General features: G+C 33.4%; 2 protein-coding genes across 7 annotated transcripts in view; both read right to left on the minus strand.

The window, feature by feature from the left end:
- sesn4 (sestrin 4) overlaps nt 1-6234 on the minus strand; it is a 27205-nt gene extending 20971 nt beyond the window's left edge. The window contains exon 1 of the mRNA XM_009291172.5: nt 6058-6234. Coding sequence (XP_009289447.1) covers nt 6058-6123 — 66 coding nt within the window. The 5' untranslated portion in view covers nt 6124-6234. The remainder of the gene's footprint in view (nt 1-6057) is intronic.
- A 2729-nt stretch (nt 6235-8963) lies between these two features.
- si:ch211-191o15.6 lies at nt 8964-21478 on the minus strand. Of its 6 annotated transcripts, XR_012389801.1 has the most exons (8): nt 21363-21478; nt 21088-21174; nt 18852-18974; nt 18692-18757; nt 17103-17221; nt 16811-16930; nt 11625-11785; nt 8964-9019 (listed from the first exon to the last, which is right to left on the minus strand). XR_012389801.1 is itself a non-coding variant. In XM_073922008.1 (7 exons), the coding sequence occupies exons 1-6, from the start codon at nt 21385-21387 to the stop codon at nt 16844-16846; spliced, it is 507 nt and encodes a 168-aa protein (XP_073778109.1). In that variant the 5' UTR covers nt 21388-21478; the 3' UTR covers nt 11175-11785; nt 16811-16843. The 6 variants fall into 6 exon arrangements, 5 of the variants coding, with proteins under 5 accessions (XP_073778109.1, XP_073778110.1, XP_073778111.1 ...); XM_073922008.1 differs by lacking the exon at nt 8964-9019 and having other exon boundaries at nt 11175-11785; XM_073922009.1 differs by lacking the exons at nt 8964-9019; nt 11625-11785 and adding an exon at nt 13805-14699.
- Nucleotides 21479-21875: the final 397 nt, after the last annotated feature.

Here is a 21875-nt window from a genome sequence, read left to right on the forward strand (position 1 = left end):
CTTGGCGAGTCCCTCTAAAATTCAGCTGAAATCTTATTTATTGAGTAAAGGTGCCACTTTCCGCAATCATAAATTCCTGTTTTACTTCACAGTGACGGCATGTGTGGTCTTACATTATAAAAGAGTTGCTTATTATATTTCTAAATAAGTGTGGTAAAGCTAGATAATGTGTTTAAGCAGCATATATATATATATATATATATATATATATATATATATATATATATATATATATATATATATATATATATATATATATATATATATATATATATGTGTAATATTAAAAATAGGGGGGGAAAGCGCGTGACCACACCATGAACAAACAAAACAGCATTTAGGTTTGAATAAATTTGCATGTACTCTTGGGTTGAGATTTGAATGAGTTCACGTGTTTGGTCAAAAGTCCAAATACAAATGAATAAATAAAAGGAAGTGTTATCATTTACTCACCCTCAACCTATTTGCGAACCTGTTTAAACCTGTTTTGTATAATGTTGAACACAAAGGAAGATATTATAAAGAATGTTGGAAACCGCTAGATATTATTCAAAAGCGTTTTCTTTATACTCCAGATGTCAATGGCTACTTGTTTCTAGGCATGGGCCAGTACACGTTTCTGACGATATGATAATCTTGTAATCTCTTGGTTTTATGTTATTACGATTGTCATTACTGCTCTAAAATACGTTCTTTAAAAAAAAAAACAAAAAAAACAATGACCCTACAATGACCCTATTCCACTATCGACACAATATATTTTATTTTAAGAAACATTTATAATATTTTGGAACAGTAAACATGTCTGGCTAAACAATTCAATAAATTCAATAACGCCTGCTGTCTTCATTAGTTTCAATAACACATATTTCTTTAAAACACAAAAAAACATTTAAAAAAAAACTTACATATACCTTAAAAATTGTATAACAGAAAATTTGTGGTTTTTAAAACCTGGACTTTTTCAAACCGTGGTAAACCTTAAAACTGGTTAACGTCCCACCATGCCTACTTGTTTCCAATATTCATTAAATCATCTTTTTCTGTTCTGAAGAAAAAAAAAAGAAAAGTTTGAAACTAGATGGTGAGTAAATGGTGTACAGTTTTATTTCTGGTTTGACCTATCCCTTAAACAGGGAATAGAGACCGTCCTCCTCAAGAAAGCTAAATTTACTCAAATTAAATCATTCAATTTCTTGTTATTCCATACAAAATTACTATAAAAGATAATTTAATTTTTTTTTTTGGTCTTGTCAACAATGGAAACTATTTGGTTGGCAACATTTTTCAAACCATAATTTCACAAGTGACGCTGACAATAAATGATGCCATTTCTGTGGGATCATGTCTTCAAGTGTGCAGCATAAGCATGGGATGATAACCAGTTTCAAGGTTTACCTCAGTACACGTTTCTGACGATATGATAATCTTGTAATCTCTTGGTTTTATGTTATTACGATTGTCATTACTGCTCTAAAATACGTTCTTTAAAAAAAAAAAAAAAAAAACAATGACCCTACAATGACCCTATTCCACTATCGACACAATATATTTTATTTTAAGAAACATTTATAATATTTTGGAACAGTAAACAGGTCTGGCTAAACAATTCAATAAATTCAATAACGCCTGCTGTCTTCATTAGTTTCAATAACACATATTTCTTTAAAACACAAAAAAACATTTAAAAAAAAAACTTACATATACCTTAAAAATTGTATAACAGAAAATTTGTGGTTTTTAAAACCTGGACTTTTTCAAACCGTGGTAAACCTTAAAACTGGTTAACGTCCCACCATGCCTACTTGTTTCCAATATTCATTAAATCATCTTTTTCTGTTCTGAAGAAAAAAAAAAAAGAAAAGTTTGAAACTAGATGGTGAGTAAATGGTGTACAGTTTTATTTCTGGTTTGACCTATCCCTTAAACAGGGAATAGAGACCGTCCTCCTCCAGAAAGCTAAATTTACTCAAATTAAATCATTCAATTTCTTGTTATTCCATAGAAAATTACTATAAAAGACAATTTAATTTTTTTTTTTGGTCTTGTCAACAATGGAAACTATTTGGTTGGCAACATTTTTCAAACCATAATTTCACAAGTGACGCTGACAATAAATGATGCCATTTCTGTGGGATCATGTCTTCAAGTGTGCAGCATAAGCATGGGATGATAACCAGTTTCAAGGTTTACCTCAGTTTGGGAAAGTTAAGGTTTTAAAACTGATAAAATTTTATGTTAAACCATTCCTAAGGTTTATATATACAAGAGCTTTTTAAATGTGTTTTTTATGTTTTGTAAAGAAATCTGTGTTTTGAAACTAATGAAGATAGCAGAGGTCAATTATTTAGGTTTACTGTTCCAAATAAGGCTGCGCGATATGGCAAAAATGCAATCTTGATAATTATTTTTCATATTGAATGATAACGATATATTTTTGATACAAGTTATTAATGCATTAGGATTTTACAAAGTACCCCAAAAAAGACTTATGCCACAAAAATTAGAGGGTACATTAAATAGTGTAACATTTTCAGAGGATGAACTTTCGGTGGCCGAAAATTCGGAACATCTCTAATTTTAACACACTTTTAGATTTCAATTGCTGCATATTTCTGCTGTGTGATTGGCTCTTGGATCAATATAGAGTATAAAAAGTTTAGAGCTTATCATTGTTAATGACAAAAGTTATCGTGATTTGATGTAATCTAGTTTATCAGCCCAGATTTAGTTCCAAAATATCATAAATGTTCAATGGGGAAAAAGTTTTTTTTTATCCAGACATTTAAAAATAACTTATTTTAGAGTAGTGATCACAATACTGTAATACCGTAGAACAAGGTTATTATACCATCAGAAACTTAAACCAGCCCATGCCTAGTGCAACATATTGCAATTCCTCAAACCAAAACAACCGAGAAAGCACACATAGTGAGAACAGACAAATATAAGCCTGTGCTCATCTTTTGTCATTTGAGGACGGTCTAAACACGAGTCTCCAAACAACCAGGGGGCTTCAGTTTAGGGCCTGAGTCCAGAAAAAGAGCAAGATACGATATTCAATCTGCATTCTCAGAAGGCCTGGAGAGCTCTATCCTTGACATGCGCAATAGTCTCAGATGCACTTGCACAAGGCCCATCTCTCTCACTCTCTACAAAGGAAACACTATTTTGGTTTGCCAACCTGGAAGCCAGGAAGAACAAAACAGCCAGCTGCACCTCACTGGGGGTTGGACTGAAACAAGCCCGGCAGCAAACACACACACACACACACACACACCTAAGCGCACAAACAGACAAACAAGGCAAGCCACGTAAGGATGCAGTCAGACAAGCAGGAAGATTGACATTAACACAAGCAGACAGTGTGACATACATTTAGCAGCTTGCATATGATGGACAGTGAAGTGATGACAGATTTTTGATGAATCTAATTTCCATTCGGAAAATCTAGACTTTGGTCTTGCTGGTGAAATTGATCATGTGTGTGTTTAGTTATATTGTTTTCTATTATCAAAATTGGCCTCTAATTAATTTTAATTTGGCTAAATTAAAAAACAAAATATTATTTTTCCACTTTATGTTATTTTGTTGCATGTTTCCCTGGCCCTAGATAGGAGAGGCACATAACAGTAAAAAACAAAAACTTTTTCCCCTTTGAAGAAAAAAAAAAATTTATATATATATATATATATATATATATATATATATATATATATATATATATATATATATATATATATATATATATTTAGAACAGTAAACATGTCATGCTAAATAATAACGATATAGGGTAATTAAATATACGGTATGGTAAACAGTAAAGCAGAAAATGTTAGTGGTTTTAAATCCTTAAAAACAGTTATTGTCCCATGTCTAATATATATATATATATATATATATATATATATATATATATATATATATATATATATATATATATATATATATATATATATATATATATATATATATATATAYACACACACACACACACACAYATATATATATATATATACACACACACACACACACACACACACACACACACACACACACACACACACACACACACACACACATATATATATATATATATATATATATATATATATATATATATATATATATATATATATTTATATTATGGATAGATGGATGGATAGATAGATAGATAGATAGATAGATAGATAGATAGATAGATAGATAGATAGATAGATAGATAGATAGATAGATAGATAGATAGATAGATAGATAGATAGATAGATAGATAGATAGATAGACAGACAGAATCTTATGTTCTCCTAACAAGGTAATAAAACACAATATTGTATAGGTTATTTTCTGGCACTATACTGCACAATTAACAAATTAAATGGAAGACAATGATTCAGGTATTTAACAACCTAATTCATTTTTGAACAGTTTGATTTCTCCACTGCTGTTGACTTTGGTTAGAAAAGTACAATAGTAAAGACACAAAAAACGTGACTAAACACATATTCCACCACTTCTCACCTACAGACACTTCTTTAAAGCGTATCTCTTACAAAAGGACTAGTGGTTTGAAAAAGGGAAACAGATTATGATGTTAACAATCCAAGTACAAGCCTTGAGGATTTTTATGGGCTGGCAAATGAGAGCATATTTCTGAGAAATGTTTAAATTACACATTCCTCTATTGTTCTCTTGTATGCGGAGCAGAGCCGTCTTAACAGCGGCCCCTTCAGGGCTTCATGAGTTACTGCAGGCGAAATAGGAGAAAAACAACTTTGATTGGCAGTACATCACCATCACATCACACAAACGTTAGAAAAAGAAAACACTCACACAACAACAGCAAAAAGGTCAAGCGTGGAGCAATGCTATTTAATGATATATTTCCTTACAGAAGTGTCAAGTGTCTTGTCGTGTTTTGCGGTTGAAACCACCACGGGCTTTGTGTTCGGGCGATATGAACTGAGAAAATTACACTACGACTGCAATACTAACGACTGCTTTTTTATTTTCGAGATGTTTATGCATAATACTTTAAAGCGTACACTTAATTCAAGCATTTATAAAATAATTGCAAAATGAGTTGGACGTCCTTATGCTGATACTAAACACCAAATCAATTGTTTGCATGTCTAAAACAACTGATTCGCCTTATAAACAACCCAACGGAAAGTGTCAATCCCTCAAAACTTCAACGTCGAGGAAAAAAAAAAGCTTATTGTCGTGTATGTTGAGATCATTGGTAAACCTACAGCTATGGCTTAATCTGCACCAAAGGCTTTCAAGATTGTTCCAGGCTGCAGTGTTAATTCCTCATTAAGATTAAAATGTTGAATAAACCATTATTAACAGCTAAACATTATGGGTTTTAAAATGCACACTTTTTTATGAGCAGTCCATCATACTTGCAATATGAAACAATGAACATCTGAACCGAACTGAAATATGCACCACAAAGGGGCTTGTTAAACTGATGGTACGATATTTTTGATGAACACAATGGAGTTGCATAGATTTTCATGACATAAAATTCAAATTAAAAGAGCAAAATGTGCTTGTATTTGTTAATGAGAAAGCTGCCTTGGGTTAAGTTACAGATGAATAGCAGCACAAACAACTTAAAATAACATCAAGGCTGCCCCTTTACACCATAGAGACTTCTGTTTATTAAAAAAATTACTTTATATCGAGAGCAATATATAATTTACACAATGGATTCGTGTTTAAAACTCAAAGTTAATCGTTACTAGTAACTTTCGATGAGGATAATAGCGAGAGACATGGAAACGGTTGGATTCTGCAAACATGAATCATGACCTGCTGGAAAATAACGGATATTACTTCTGTAGACGAGTCTTTCCTTTCAAATAGAGACTTTTGAACATGTATCTAGATATAACAACACATAAATACGTTTGAGGAGCGTTTTAATGAATGAACGACATCAAAGAGTCGAAGCTTTAGCTGAGTAGTTAGATGAACTGTCAACTTTGAAACTTCCGAATAAGAGTCTACATATAGCTCCAGTTTACAGCTAATAAGTCCGGTGATGGATGTTACCTGATTCTGAACAAACTGACACTGGGATCCAAGGCGGTAATCCATGTTTTTCGTGCAGATGATCATTTTCCTTGCTGTAACGTTAAGTGCATGAATGCGGCTCCTACGGCTTTCTTGGCTCCTCTCACCGACTCGCTAACAAAAGGCCAAGCCGCTGTGAGATCTACATGTCCGGGCATACAGCTGCAGTGTCACTGGGTGAAAAAACAGTTGACTGGCTCTTCCACAGCTGTGGCGTCCAATCAGAGAGTTGATGGGTGGGTCTACGAGCGTGGCGATAACCAATGAGCTTTCAGCTTTGGAATAATTTTAGCGTGATGAGTGTGTTTTTTTCGACATTTCAGCCAATGAGCGCTGTTGTGTGGTGGAAAAGTACCTGTCTGTTAAACCCGTTAACGCCCGCCCACTTTCGTGACGCAATGCAACCTGACAATCGATTACAGTATTGCCCTCACTGTGAGGACAGAAATGTATAACTTGTTTTGAATAAAAAATTAGGCCGTAATTTTCCTAGACAAGCGAAAAAAATAAATGAAAACATACATAACATGTCTGCTGCGCAAGAAATGTGAACAAATATGATACTCGACATTCTCCTCTGTGGTAATCTAGGCACCGAAAAACCTTCAATAAAAGTTCATCTTAAAGTATAAATATGTTACTTTTACACTTGTATTATTTAACATGTAGGCAAGATTTTTGCAGAAACTGAGGTCAAGTACTAGCAGGATTTTAAGAGAAAACAAAACTACAATGTGGCTCTGTATGATACAATGACGACTTAAGAAGCAAAATCATTATTTAAAAAAGTCACAAAACGTCTTCATGTGGCAGGAAACTCATGCCCAAACTGTTGTGAAAGTACACACGACCGTTTTTCAAGGCAGACTAAACGGTATAATGATGTAAAATTGTTTAATTTCCAGTTCAAGAGAATTGGAGCGGCCATCTGTATTTGGGTATGTGCAGAGCTATTGTTTCTTCCCATACTGATAAACTTCTGGTAAATCGTTAATATGACTTTTTTTCCATTTTATACGGTTCCTTCTACAGCATCGATGTTGTAATGTAATTAAAATATAATCAGTTTAATAGACTTTAGCATTTATTAAGTTGCTCAATCGTAAAACGAGACGAAAAGCCGTTTACTCGCACACGCCTGTCAGGATCGGCAGGCTAGCAGAAGCTTCATTGAATATACTGGGCTAAAATAAATGTTCATATTTTAAAGACATGGCGGGGGGAAATGTAATTTAATGCAGTGCTTCTTGTAGAATCTGATTTTGTAATGGCATACAGTTCACCGGAAGCCCTTGACCCAGGTTACTGATAAATTAAAATTCCTTCCACATACTTGTTAAGTTGTTGTGCCTGCATGTTTTTTTTTTTACATTAAAAGCAGCTGTTGACTGACTGAATCACCAACGATCACAAATTAATCAAACGAAATCTAGAATGTTCCACTAAAGAAGAAAATCACTACTCTTTTAGGGCACTTGTTTTACCCCTTTTTTAAGATTTAAAAGAAGTCTTTTGTGTCTCCAGAATATATGTGTATAAGTTTGCCTGTGCCTTTAATGCAAGTAATCCCTGCCCACCTTTCCCACGTGCCTGTCAGATTGTGCCTCAATCTTCGCGGCGTCAGATAAACAGCACAGTGACAGACATGAAGGAAGCATATCTCATGTAAAGTTTGTGAGAAAAACTACAGTAAGAACTTTCCCAATGATTATTCGATGTATTTGATGTGGAGTTAAATCATGCCTTTCTGCTACAATGAGTCACACACTTTGTCGTTACAAAGTTCACACACACACAGTGCATGCATTTAACTTTGCACTGTTTTTGCACAACAAATGTGACAGGATACATGTTAATATACACTGCTGTATGGATATCCATTTTGTTAATGTTCAAAATAAACCTGATTTTACGTCTACAAACCAGGAATGAACCGTCTTCTTTTATAATTGTACTTATATACGACTGAGGTGATAAAGATGGTAAAACCGCTGTAATTCATTACAAACATGCACTGCTTTAACAACGTTGTAGCTTGTAAAACTCTTTCCTGATTACATTTGATGATGATCCCAGTTGCTTGATGATCACAGCGCACATCCTGTCTTGTTGATATGATACTACTGAGACTTGTTAATACCTAACACAGCTGTCAATTGAATTGGTGGGCGGGGAACTTCACGTTGCTTTGCGCCTCAAGGGCGAGATCTGAATCCTATTTTAACATCAGGAAATAAAAAAAAAAGAGACTTATCGTCTTTATATCGCTCCAATATGACTGTGGACACACTATATCTACATAGTTCTTTCCACACAGCTTACAAAAGATGATTTTCATCATAGTTGCGCTTTAAATAAAAGTTTTTTACATTTATTTATTTTTTATTTACTAATCTGGAAAACATTCTAATGTTTTAAAATGTTCCCTGCGTGGTCCCCGATTTTCCTTCAGTTGAGCAATAAAGGCCTTGTCTTTACATTATAACAAATGAAATAAGCTTGAGTTATCATGCATTTGCAAATGCTCCATCATATAAATTTGTCTAGAAATTGTGCAATAGTGGAGGCTGTACAATTCGGGGAGCAAGAGAATACAATACTGTCTCTTAAATTTATGAGACCTGGGACAACTTTCCCAGTCTCTTGTGCCAAATGAGCAAGCTCTTTGAAACCTTAGTGGGGTTTCCTTTTCACAAGATCGAAGACACATTGTCATATAGGACTCTACAGAGACACTAATATATAACACTGCTTATAACACTGCTTGTAACGACATCAAGGGTTTCTTTCAAACACCACAGTTATTATCGGTTAATACTAGATACGTTAAAATGAAACCAAAATTGTACCACAAAGTGCTTTGTAAGGAAAGTCATGAGACATAAGAACACTTACATTTTACTTCACTCATGGCCATAAAAAAAATTCACGACATTTCCATCTGTAAAATAAAATCAAACAAACAAAATGCTATTTTAAAATGTAAATGTTTTAATAAGTTTAAGACTTGAGGCATATTATAAAGTGTGTAATAAATGGATATAGAGTGTGAATTTGTACTATATTGAGCCCCCGTTTAATCTAAAGTTATTTTAGCACAAAACTCAACTAGCGGAGGCTGTTAACAGAAGGTTAGCAGTATCATATGCCTCATTACAGACTGTTTTCATAACAAATATGACAGAAGCGCTTTTTTTTACATTCTGAAGTCAAAGAGATCTTAACAAAAGCCTTCAGGCCCCTCCGATTGTCCGGACTCAGGTCGTCATCACTTCATCTACAGCTGAATAGGGCTCTTGTTTTGGTAAAGGTCTTAGTATTTGGAAGAAAGTCAATTTTGAGTTTGTAAACTAAGACAATTTCTTTTTGCTTTGGATGTAGACGCATGTGATACTGCAGATTAGATCCTGCAGTGAAAGTGCAGCGGTCACACTTTACAGTAAGTTTCCATTGGTCAAAATAATGAATGAACAATACTTGGACAGCATCTATCCATCATAGTTTAACATTTACTTAACTTAATATTATTTACTGAGTTAAGAACTAACAATCAAAGGTGGCTCAGTGGTTAGCACTGTCGCCTCACAGCAAGAAGGTCGCTGGTTCAAGTCCCGGCTTTGTCAGTTGGCATATCTGTGTGGAGTTTGCATGTTCTCCTCTATAGGTGAATTGAATTAGCTAAATTGGCTGAAGTGTATGTGTGTGAATGAGTGTGTATGGGTGTTTTTCAGTTCTAGGTTGCAACTGGAAGGGCATCTGCTGTATAAAACATATGCTGGATAATTGGCGGCTCATTCCGTTGTGGCAACCTCTGATGAAAAAAGGAACTAACAGAAGGAAATTAAATGAATGAATGAACATTAGGCTAACAAAGATGAATAGATACTGTAATAACTGCATTGTTTTTTTTGTTCATGATATAATAACATTGACTTATTGAACTTTATTATAAAGTGTTACCAGTGATTCAGATCTGACACTTACAAATATATTATTATTTATTAATAATGTAAAATAAGGATTGAAAAATATTTTTTAAAAAGAGGGACAGTGCATCCAAATATGGAATGATGGAAATAATTCCAAATCAATCAGTTTTGTTGTTATTTTTGTGCACAAAAATAAGATATTTTCAAGAGCTGAAATCCAAAACATATAATTGAAGTAAATGGTTTACCTTCAGGTCAGATTACCAACATTTTTCAAAATATATGTTTATGTTTAGACAGTAAAAAAATTCAGAAGGTATTTTGAAGAATGTTGGTGAATAAACAGTCCTTAGAGTTTCATAGTATTGTTTTCTACAGAAGTTAATTTGAAGAACACCAGCCATTGACTTCCACATTAGGAAAAACATTATAGACTTCAACAGCTAAAACCAGGGTAATAACATACATATTATTAAAAATGAATATTTTCTTCAAAAATAATATTTAGTGTTTAACAAAATATTTTTGAAGAAATTATTTTTTTTAAATGTATGTTTTTATGGGCGTCACGGTGGCGCAGTGGGTAGCACGATCGCCTCACAGCAATGTCACTGGTTTGACCCCCAGCTAGGTCAGTTGGCTTTTCTGTGTGGAGTTTGTATGTTATCCTCATGTTTGCAAGGGTTTCCTCTGGGTGCTCCGGTTTCCCCTAGTCCAAAAACATGCGCTATAGGTGAATTGAATAAGCTAAATTGGCCGTGAGGTATATGTGTGTAAGAGTGTGTATGGGTGTTTCCCAGTGTTGGGTCACGTCTGGAAAGGCATCCGCTGCAAAAAACATATGCTGGATAAGTTGGCGACTACTAATTAATAAAGGGACTAAGCCAAAAAGAAAATGAATGTTTTTATGCTGTTGAAGTCCATAATATTTTTCCTAAGGTGGATGTCAATGGTTAGTGTCCTTCAAAACAGTTATTTTGTTTTCATACCAGCTTGTAAGTTGGAGTGTGATCAAATGACAGATTTTTCCTCACTTTCTTTAAAGAGTTGAGAGGAATGGTGAAATAACATAATAATATTTTACTTTATTCTTAATGTTTACTCTTCATTCCTACACTATTCTTTAATTACACGAGGAGAATGTAACAAATAGAACTGAATGTGATACAAGGTTTCTGCTTTTTTAATTAAGAGAGTTTGCTGACATGCCATATTTAACTCAAGATTGTGTCTGTATGTTAATTAGGGGCCAATTATTCCTCCAGTTTCAAGGGCAAAGATACTCTAATTAACATAACCATATTCATCATATTATATCTGCCAACATCAACAGAGTAAACAGCATCTAATATCGCAAGAAAGCGGAACACAATAATGCTCCATTTCATAAAGTGATAACACAACACAAATGTATACATTTCAATGCAGTATTGTTTCTTTTTAAAAAGCAAGAACAAGTGAAGTACGGCAGATATTTGTGTAGTATCAAATGCATTACTTATTTGCTCTATATGTGCTCTAAATAAGCACATTGCACACAAACACAATTTGTTTTGTAATCAAAGTACATTCTCCTTAATGGAGGCTGAACTGTAAACAAATACAAGCCTCTTTTACTTTGTCTCCAGCTGAACAAGCAGTCCATTCAGCTTTCTCACTCTTCTGGATTCCTCAAAAGTGCCAGTTACTGCATCATAAGTACTGAGGGCGACCCGGAGTGCAGTGAATGCTTCAAAAATAAGAGCCTCTGTCCAACAGGGAGAAGGGGACTGGTGTTCCTGTGACAACAGTGAATAACAGACTCTTGAAAAGACTTTGGGCACATAAAGTAACTGACCACAATTGCATGACGCAGCAATAATAATAATAAAAAAGTGTTTTATTATTATTTTACTACTGTAGAAAAGATGCAGGGTTCCACACAATGGACTATAGGCACAGCTAGAGTTTTTCAGCCAATGCTGAACTTCTGGTGAAAGCTTTATGTGACTATTTTCATATTACTTTCATATGGTTTCTTTTAAAGCATTGATGTTGTAATGTAATTCAAATATAATCAGTTAAATAGACTTAAGCATCCAAATAGTTGTTAAAGCGTAAAAAGAGATGAAAGATTGTTTAAACGCAGGCGCCATCATTAGTAGCAGGCTAGTGCAGAAACTAAATTGAAAATACTGGGGTAAAATTAATTTCCATATTTTTAAGACATGGTGTGGAAAATATAACTAAATTCAGTGCTTCTTGTTTGGTCTCATACTCACTTCATATCGTATCTCAGCCATTCAGTGAAGACCGCTGATCTTGTGAAGAATCAGATCTTAAATGTGGCGATTTTTTATGGGAAGACAACTAATAGGAAGCCCTGGGGCTAACTGACTGAAATGAAGAGTCAGTGTGCATATACCCCATTCATTCATGTTGTCGCAACACAAATCAATTAAGTTAACCTAACTAATTTATGTATTTATTTATGACTGAACATAAAACAAGTTGTCCCCAGAAATATTGTCAAGAATTGTTTTTTTTTCCAGCTTATTTGAAAAAAGTAGTTTATAAGCACCAGAAATATTTTTTGAGTAAATTTTTACAGTATATTTTAATTGGAAGAATCCTTAAAATTGTCTTCAGTGATCCTGGAACACAAAGCCAGGCTTATGTTGTTTGGGTATATTTGTGTCAATAATACATTGAGCCTAAATGATTGATCTTTATTTTAAGTCAAAAATCATTTGAGTGTTAAGAAAAGATCATTTTCTGTGGCGTCATTAAGAACATTTTATAGAGTAAATATATTACATTTTATTTTGTATTGCACAGTAAATAAATATATGACCAGTTAGTCCAGACAGCATATGTTTTTAGGTCATTGTAAATTATTCAACAAAGTTTATAATATTTTAACGTATTTTCATAAGTTACGCAAGCTGTTTTAAGTCATTTTAACATAATATAAATTTGAAGGACTCATAGGGTTTATTTGATTCAGCTTAAAAATTTTAATGTAAAAATGTATTTACAGTGTAGTAATATGCATTGCTAAGAACTAAATTTGGACAACTTTTTGAAAGGTATTTTTCTCTGTGTTAAGATTTTTTTTGTTAACCCTTAGTTTCCAGATTTTCGAATAGTTATTGGCCAAATTTTGCTCTATACTCAGAAATAAAGGTAAGAGAACTGTCACTGGGGTGGTACCTTTTCAAAAGGTACACATTTATACCTAAACAGTCCACATTGGTGCATCAAAGGTGTATATTAGTACCTAAAGTATTCAAGAAGTACATGTTTGTCATTTTTAGATGCTAGAATGTACCTTTGAGATAATAATAAGGACCCTTCAGTTAAAACTTGTGTCTTTTGTAAAGGTACCATCCCAGTGAAAACTCTCATACCTTTATTTCTGACAGTGTATCTTAACAACAGAAAACACAATTATTCAGCTTTCAGATTACAATTGACATATGACTCAGTAAAAATATTATAATATTATACTGAAAATAAGGCACATGTTAAAGAGATAGTCCAACCAAAATTTAAGGATTCTTATAATCTTCATCTGGTCTTTCCAAAACCTTATGAGTCTAGTTTTTTTCTACTGCCAACACAAACAAATTTATTTTAAAGAATGTTAAAATCAGTAATTGCTGCCCTCCATAGTAAGAAAAAAAAAGAAATATTATGTTATTAATATATAATTAATATAATATTAAGTCAATGGATACTGGTCTACAACATCCTTGATAAATGTAAAATACTATATCCTTTAAATCTATATTGTTTAGACTATAATTAATAGAAATGTAAAAATAAAATATTTATTAAAATAAAAACAATGACATAATCATACATAAATCTAAAACTATATGATTTAATACACTGGGTCAGCCTATATGCTTTAATTTTCACTAGTTGTTATTATTAAACCACACTGAACTGAACTGAACTTTAACTCTGAAAGCTAAACTGAAACTGTTTCAATTCACTGTAATCTTCTATGTGAAGCTGAATTGACACAATCTACGTTGTAAAAGCGCAACACAAATAAAGATGAATTGAATTCTTTCACTTAGTTTTTTTTAAGTTCAGCCACAAGGGGGCAACTTTGAAAAGTTACTTTGATATGGCTCTTTTTAAGATTCAATAGAAATACAATGTTTCTGACACTAAAGTATTGAAGAGACTTTTAAAAATACAATAAAACACAGGATAAAACTTGGAGATGATAAGTTCATTAAAAAGCATGTATACTGTATTCATATACATCATTACAACTGAGAATGCTCACATATCTAGTTATGAAAACAAGCCATTAAAAGCCCTCTAAAATATTGATAGGTAGTTCAGACAGAGAGAAGTGAGACATAACGCACTGACCACAATGTTACAAGCTGACAGCTGCACCTTCAGTCTGTAATACAAGGCAGTTTCACTTTAGTTCTGTCAATCACATTCATCAAACTGTATCACTTTCTACACCACCTTCCAGAACAACCGACTTTTGACATTTCCACATTTCACAACTAGAGCATTAAAAAGAAAATAAACAGCAAACAGGAGGTGTGCATGCTGTTCAACATCAGGGAAGGATGTCGCGAAAGATTATGATGGCCATAGACGCTAGAACCGCTAACTGGCATCACCCACTCGTTCCTGTCTAATGGCTGCATTCCGCCCACATCATGCTCTGATGAAATGCTGAAAAGGAAAAATCTATGCTGAGTAACACATCATAAAGTTGCACCTGCACCGGCCTACGTACGCTTTGCTGAAAGTCTGCAGCTGCATGGATGAGAGAGAGCCACAAGATACTGATCTCAAATTATATTCCAAGATATCATCTTCCCTCTGACATAAAACTTATTGCAAAAATACAGTTAACACCCACTCTGTCAGCATCCAGACAGGTTGATTGCTTACCAAATATAGCTTGGAGCATTAAAGATTGTGCTGTAACTGCACACGCTGATCTATAAATATTCTCTCTTAGATTCTCTCTCTTAATTTGCAACCAGCTGGGAAAAGCTTGGTAACAAACAGGTATTCATACGGACCAATCAGAGGCGAGACGGTGACCTCATCTGTTGCTTAATTTCAAGGGACCAGTGGAAAATTCCTACATTTACAAAGAACACATAAGAAAGAAAGAAAGAAAGAAAGAAGGATTAAAGACAACCAAACTGACAAAAAAAGAGAGACAGACAAATAACAGTCAAACCGACTGACAATAAGAAAAATAGACAGACAGACAGACAGGTCATTGGAGAAAAAGAAAAAACAATTGACAGTGACAGACAAACACAAAAAGAAAAATAGAAAGACTATCAGACAGGTGGACAGACAGACAAAACAGAAAGAAAGAAAGAAAGAAAGAATAATAGAAAGATAGAAAAGGAATTACAGACAGTCAAACAAACAGATAAACAAAAAGTAAATAGAAAAGAGAGACAAATAACAGTCAAACCAACAAAGACGAAACAAAAAGAAAGAAAGAAAGAATGACTGTCAGACAGACAAAAAGTATGAAATAAAGATAGAAAAAGAAAGAATTACAGACAGATAAACAAAAAGTAATTAGAAAAGAGAAACAGACAAACAACAGTCAAACCGGTAGACAAAAAAAGAAAAATTGACAGATAGACTGATCGATAGACAAAAAGAAAGAAAATTGACAGTGAGACAAAACAGTCACACAGACAGGTGGACAGACAGACAAAAGAAAGAAAGAACAAACGAAAAAACGAAAGAAAAAAGAAAGAAGGAAAGACTGAGACAGACAGGTGGACAGACAGACAAACAACAGAAAGAAAGAAAGAAAGAAAGAAAACATCGTCCGACAGACAGACGGACAGACAGACAAAAGAAAAACAGCCAAACAGGCAGATAAACAAAAAGTAAATAGAAAAGAGAGGCACTCAAACAGACAGATTGAGACAAAAAAAGAAAGACAGATAGACAAAGACAAAAAGAAAGAAAGAATGCCAGACAGTATGACAGATATAGACAAACCTACGAAAGAAAGAATAACAGACCAACAAAAAGAAAGAAAACTGATAGACAAAAAGAAAGAATGAACTACAGACAGCCAAACAGACAGATAAACAAAAAGTAAATAGAAACAACAGTCAAACTGACCGACAAAAAAAAAAGAAAAATTGACAGACAAAACTATAGACAAAAAGAAAGATGGGTGGATAAATAAAGACATTGTCAGACAGACAGGTGGACAGATAAAGAAAGATAGACAGATTGTCAGACAGACAAGTGGATAAAGATATACAAATCGTCACACAGACAGGTGGATAGAGAAAGAAATATAGACAAATTGCCAGAGAGACAGGTGGATAGATAAAAAATAAAAGTTGTTAGACAGACAGGTGGATAAAGATAGACAGATTGCCAAAGAAACAGGTGAATAGATAAATAGAGATTGCCAGACAGGCAGGTGGATATAAAAAGAAAGACAAACAAACAGACAGACAGACAGACAGACAGACAGACAGGTGGATAGATAAATAAAGATATACAGATTGTCAGACAGACAAGTGGATAAAGAAAGAAAAACTGACAGACAAAAAGAATGATAAAAATATAGACAAACAGACAGATTTGCACCAATACATTAGTTTTATTCATTGTTTCATATCTTCTGCTGTATCATGTAGTCCCTGACTTTCATTTAGATTTATAAAATAAATGTAGTGAATCTTAAACCACCTAAAAAATTATACACAGTAAAAACAATAATACCAGCATGCCCTTTGAAGAACATGCGTAATTTAAATGAATTAAACTGGGACCTTCACTACCATCACTGAGAGCTCGGATGTGAGGAGATTCATTCAGTTCCTGCTCTTCCTGTCCTCCGTGTGGCGCTGGACTCCTTCATCCGAGCCGTTTACATGTGTGACTTTCTTGCGCTTCTTTGTCTGCAGAGCCACATGAAAACAAAACAAAAGATTAAATGATTACGGGCCACAGGGACTTGTCATTTAACAAGATTTTCTTTTATAAAATATTAAATTAAAGCTGAGGAATTCAAACTGAGGAAGGAGGAGAGAAAACTCTGAGGTTCAGAGGTACTCAAGAAGAAAGACTCACAGTTTTAGCAGGCAGAGCCTGAGCACTGTTTTCCTCTGACGTAGCAGCACGAGACTCCACTGAATGAAGCTGCTTGAGGCGAGCTTTCTCAAGATGATCAATCTGACTCTGAAGAGCCTCTGGAAGACATTACAAACACATACAGTGTGGAGTTCAAAATGAGAGAACAACCTACAGTTTTCTACATTTTGAAGTGACTGCTTTTTTTACTGCAATTTTTGAAGCATTCTTCATGGGTTGCATATGTGACCACAACATACTGTAAATCGACCACTAACTAAGTCATTTGTGTAAATGTTTTTAAAATTGGGGTTTATACATTAAATGAAAGCTGAATAAATAAGCCTTTATATTGGTGTATACTTTGGCATAAGACAATACTTGAGCAAAACACCATTTCAAAATCTGAAAACCTAAAATAATCTACATTTTGAGAAAATTGCCTTTAAAGTTTGTAAATAAAGTACTTACTAATCAAAAATTGAGTTTTGATATATTTAAGGTTGGAAATTTATTAATACTACTAATACTATTAATACTAATGCAACACATGATTTGTTTTATGTTTCAGGGTCACGTATATTTTGAAGCACATTAAACTTTAAAAAGACCACTGATCCAAATGAGAGAATGTTATTAGTGTTATTCTGACACCTTGCTGTAATTTTCTTAATTATCTGACAAACCCTATTTGAAGGGATAGTTCGCTAAGAATAAAGATTGGAAACAATTGGTTGATTGTCGATTGGTAACAATTGACAGTCATAGTAAAAAAAAAAAAAAAGTCAATGGTTACCAGTTTCCAACATTCTTAATAAATAAATAAATAAATAAAAACTGTGTTGGAACACGTCAATAGTGAGTAAATAAATGATGACATAATTTTCATCTTTGAGTGAACAATCCCTTTAACTAGCAGTCTAACATTCCAGGTTTTTTCTGACTTTGCAAGATGGTGAGCAATTTTAAAGTGATCGAAACTCTTTGACAGCAGGTTACCCAGATGAAGATTGGATCAAGATCACACTAGAGGCTCAATGGTTTCTAGAATCTGCTGTTTGGAGAAATAAAATTAAAATATAAAGCCAGTTCCTATAATGCCACTGGTGGTGCTTTAGCAAGGCTGAACAAATATCAAGTATAAGCAGTTTCCCTTTGTAAGAATGTTATAAAAGAAATACTTCAAAAATTGTAGTTTTAATCTTTCTTTGTGCTACAATAGATGCAGTTATCTAATAAAGATCACAGGGTTTTCTACCAAATAAAGAGGTTTTGGTGAGGTGCCTCTGTTATTTTGTAAAACACTATAATACCAGTATGATATAGCCAGAACTACAGTACAATTCCTTCAAATGTTGAATGATAAAGATTACATTATTTCTGCAAAAAAAGTGTTTATCAATTGATTTTGATCTACACTGTAAAAACAAATGTTTGGCAATTTAAATTATACATTATTTTATGTAGAAATATGAAGTTTTTTTGGAGGTTCATTCTCCTGTGGTGACCCCTGATTAATAAAGGGATTAAGCTGAAAAGAAAATGAATGAATGATAAAGGTATTATTTGGATTGTACATGCAATAGCACCTAATAGCGCAGAATCAACACCAGCTAGAAGTGATCTGACAGAAGTAAAAGCCCCATCATTCATACCTGTAAACACAAAAGAAACAACCTTTACTTGCATTTTTTTTTTTACTGTCGACTAAACAGAAACTACTTGCTTTAAATACAAACAAAAACTCACAATGAACGATGCAAACAATAAAAGACTCTCTAGCCTTGAGCAGTTCACGAGCAGATTCCTGTAAATTCTGAGGCTGAAAGAGGAATTTCAACACCCCTCGTTCATCACACAGGTCTACAAGCTCTGAAACAAACACAGACACACATACACACACACAGATCTGGATGTATAACCTTCAAGGGTATAGTTTCAAACACGTGTCAAAACTGTCACACAATACATGCTTATTGTCTCTTTACAGTGTTTGAGCATGCACTGAAGCATGGACTCATTAGAGTGAAGAGCAGTGTTAATGACAGTAGTAATTAGTACTCCATTAGTCATGGGCTGTTCCAGGTAATGTCTTCACAGATGTAATTGGACACTGCTGGAGGAGTATGTGCTGAGAGAGAGTGTGAAATATTAACGCTGGTGAACCATGACCTCCTGGACCAAGGTCAGGCTGGGTTTAAGGGCTAGGTTTGGCTCAACTGACCTCCTCTGACCTGAGATCTCTGAAGTATGTGAAGTACAGCCAGCTTGACTTCAGCATTTTTAGTTACTGTTACAGAAATAGAAGAATTACTATTTCTAATGTCCAATTAGAAGTCAGGGTAGTGCCATATTTAGGCTTTGAAATAACTAAAAAATAAAGCTGTGAGGGATAATGTACAGTACACAGAACTGTAGTGCTGATACAAACTGTTCTACTGACAAGAAAAAAATAAGTATGTTAAACCTCCACTGAGCTGTTGTGAACAATGTGTGCTATTGTGAAGACTGTTCCCTTATGAAAATTATCTTTGGCTTTATTAATATGTTATTTAGTATATTATCTATTATAGTATGTTATTTTGTTCACAGAATGATTGTATATGCACGGTTTTACAACAAATACTACAGTTAAACTAGTGTAACAAATTACATTGGTTACCAGTTTTGGCGGGTGAGGTGTAGTAAAACCAGCTTTTACAAAATAAATAAATAAAGCACAATTTTGTTATGGAATTAAACCAGTTACCACAAATCATCCGTTATTTAGCTACACTAGTTTACTGAAGAGTCTAAACAATCTCAAAAGACAAACCAAAAAAAAAAAAAAAAAAGATCTACTTGATACATTTATTATTATATTAAACAAAGACATAGTTAATATTCTTAAGGAATGGTTCATTTTATTAAGTGCAAGTCTGTTGCTCAATAAAAAACATCCATTAAGAAAATGAACCTTGGTTTTATTGTAGTAAAAGTGTTGTTTTCCCCGCAGTGATTGTAATTTTTTTTAAATTACAGTTTATTAAACCTTTATTTTGTTTAATGCAAGTCATTGGCAATTAAGTTTCTGCAAGAATCAAATTTCCTTGCGATTATTTATTGAAGTTTTCATCATGGTATACGGTAGTGTCACAATATTGACATAAGCTTCAAAAAAGATTACTTAAACAGGTTTAATAACTAAAAAGTTATAAAGTATAATAGGTAACAGTAAGTCTCATCAGTAAACGTGAATGCATTAGACGAACAGTGAAAACTATCCCTATTAAAGTTGATAAAAAAAATCTTATTACTTATTTAATAAAATGATTACATCTTTTGATTTTAATGCATTATTAGGCATTAACTAAGAAATTAGCATAATCTAAGATTTATTAAATAATTAATACATTATTAATAAATCATTTATTAGTAAATATTATATTAATATAGTATTAATAGTAATATGATAAATAAACACTGAACATGTTCTTCTTTATCATCATAACATATTAAATTATTGAATATCGACATATGTCTAATGGCATAGGCATTTTAAGAGTCTGAAAAAAAAAACATGAACATTAAAAACAAACTTAATACTAACGGCTCCTGACCCTATCTGAAATTGAGAAAATGGACTTCATTTTTTTGCTTTAAGGTCTTTTCACACCAAGAATGATATTCAAGATATTATCGTCTAAATTAACCAGCAAACGTTATTTTTTTATTGTTTTTTTCTAAACCTGTTTCCATTTTTTGGATTTATAAGTTTATTAAAGCAGACTCAGATTGGCTGCCAATGTTTCATCAGGAGGTTTTTTTTTTTACTTGTATCTTCCCCTAGCTACATATAGTTTCTTTGAGCTGTTGTATAGCTGCGGAGGACGCTATATTCTTTTAAATTCAGAACGATGTTTCAAAACGGTTTACAGTTCTCATTTGACCGATTGCTTTTAATTATCTACATATCCCTGATGTAAGAAAAAATGCCTGTACACACCTGACTCGGCCAGCCCGAACATCCTTTTTAGGTACTGCACGAGGATAACGACTGGACAGTTGGAGTTGAGCAGAAACTGTTCATTATCTAAATAGACAAACATCACATTGATATCAGTTTCTTGTCGTTAGCCTTACTATTAGAGTGAATAGCGATGAAAAGTCATTTACATCAATACAAAGACAACCATTGACAGTCAGACCTACAACACAGACTGCATTAAAGATATTGCTTTATCGTCAACTGTCATGTAAATACATGATTGTGATTCTTACCTCCGTGTCTGATGTAAATAAACATCGCGGCAGAGAAGAACTCGACACCAGTTTTGAAGATGTAGCCGTGCTGAAAAATTAGTGACGAGTAACTCTATCATCAAGACTGTGATGTCACAATCACACTAGCAATCAGTTTAAGATGAGCAAACAAAACGAAGACAAAGAAAGATCTGGAAAATGCAATACACAAACAAATACGGCCTAATGTGCATTTTTTCAAAAGAGATCTATTGAACATAACGAAACTAAAATTAAATGATGGTTTTACCATTATGTGTACCCACAAAACCATTGGAATTGCATACAAGGTGATTTTATGGATTTAGGTTGGGTTGCATCAAGTTCACATTAAGAAAGAAATCGAAATACTGAAAAAAATGACAAATAAATAAAAGTTATGAAAAATAAAGTTTTGAAAGAAGGTTCAGTTATTTTATTTTCTAGTTAGTCCCTTTTTTAATCAGGGGTCACCACAGCAGAATGAACCGCCAACTTATCCAGCATATGTTT

This window comes from Danio rerio, chromosome 14 (assembly GCF_049306965.1).
Source record: "Danio rerio strain Tuebingen ecotype United States chromosome 14, GRCz12tu, whole genome shotgun sequence".
NCBI lineage: Eukaryota > Metazoa > Chordata > Actinopteri > Cypriniformes > Danionidae > Danio > Danio rerio.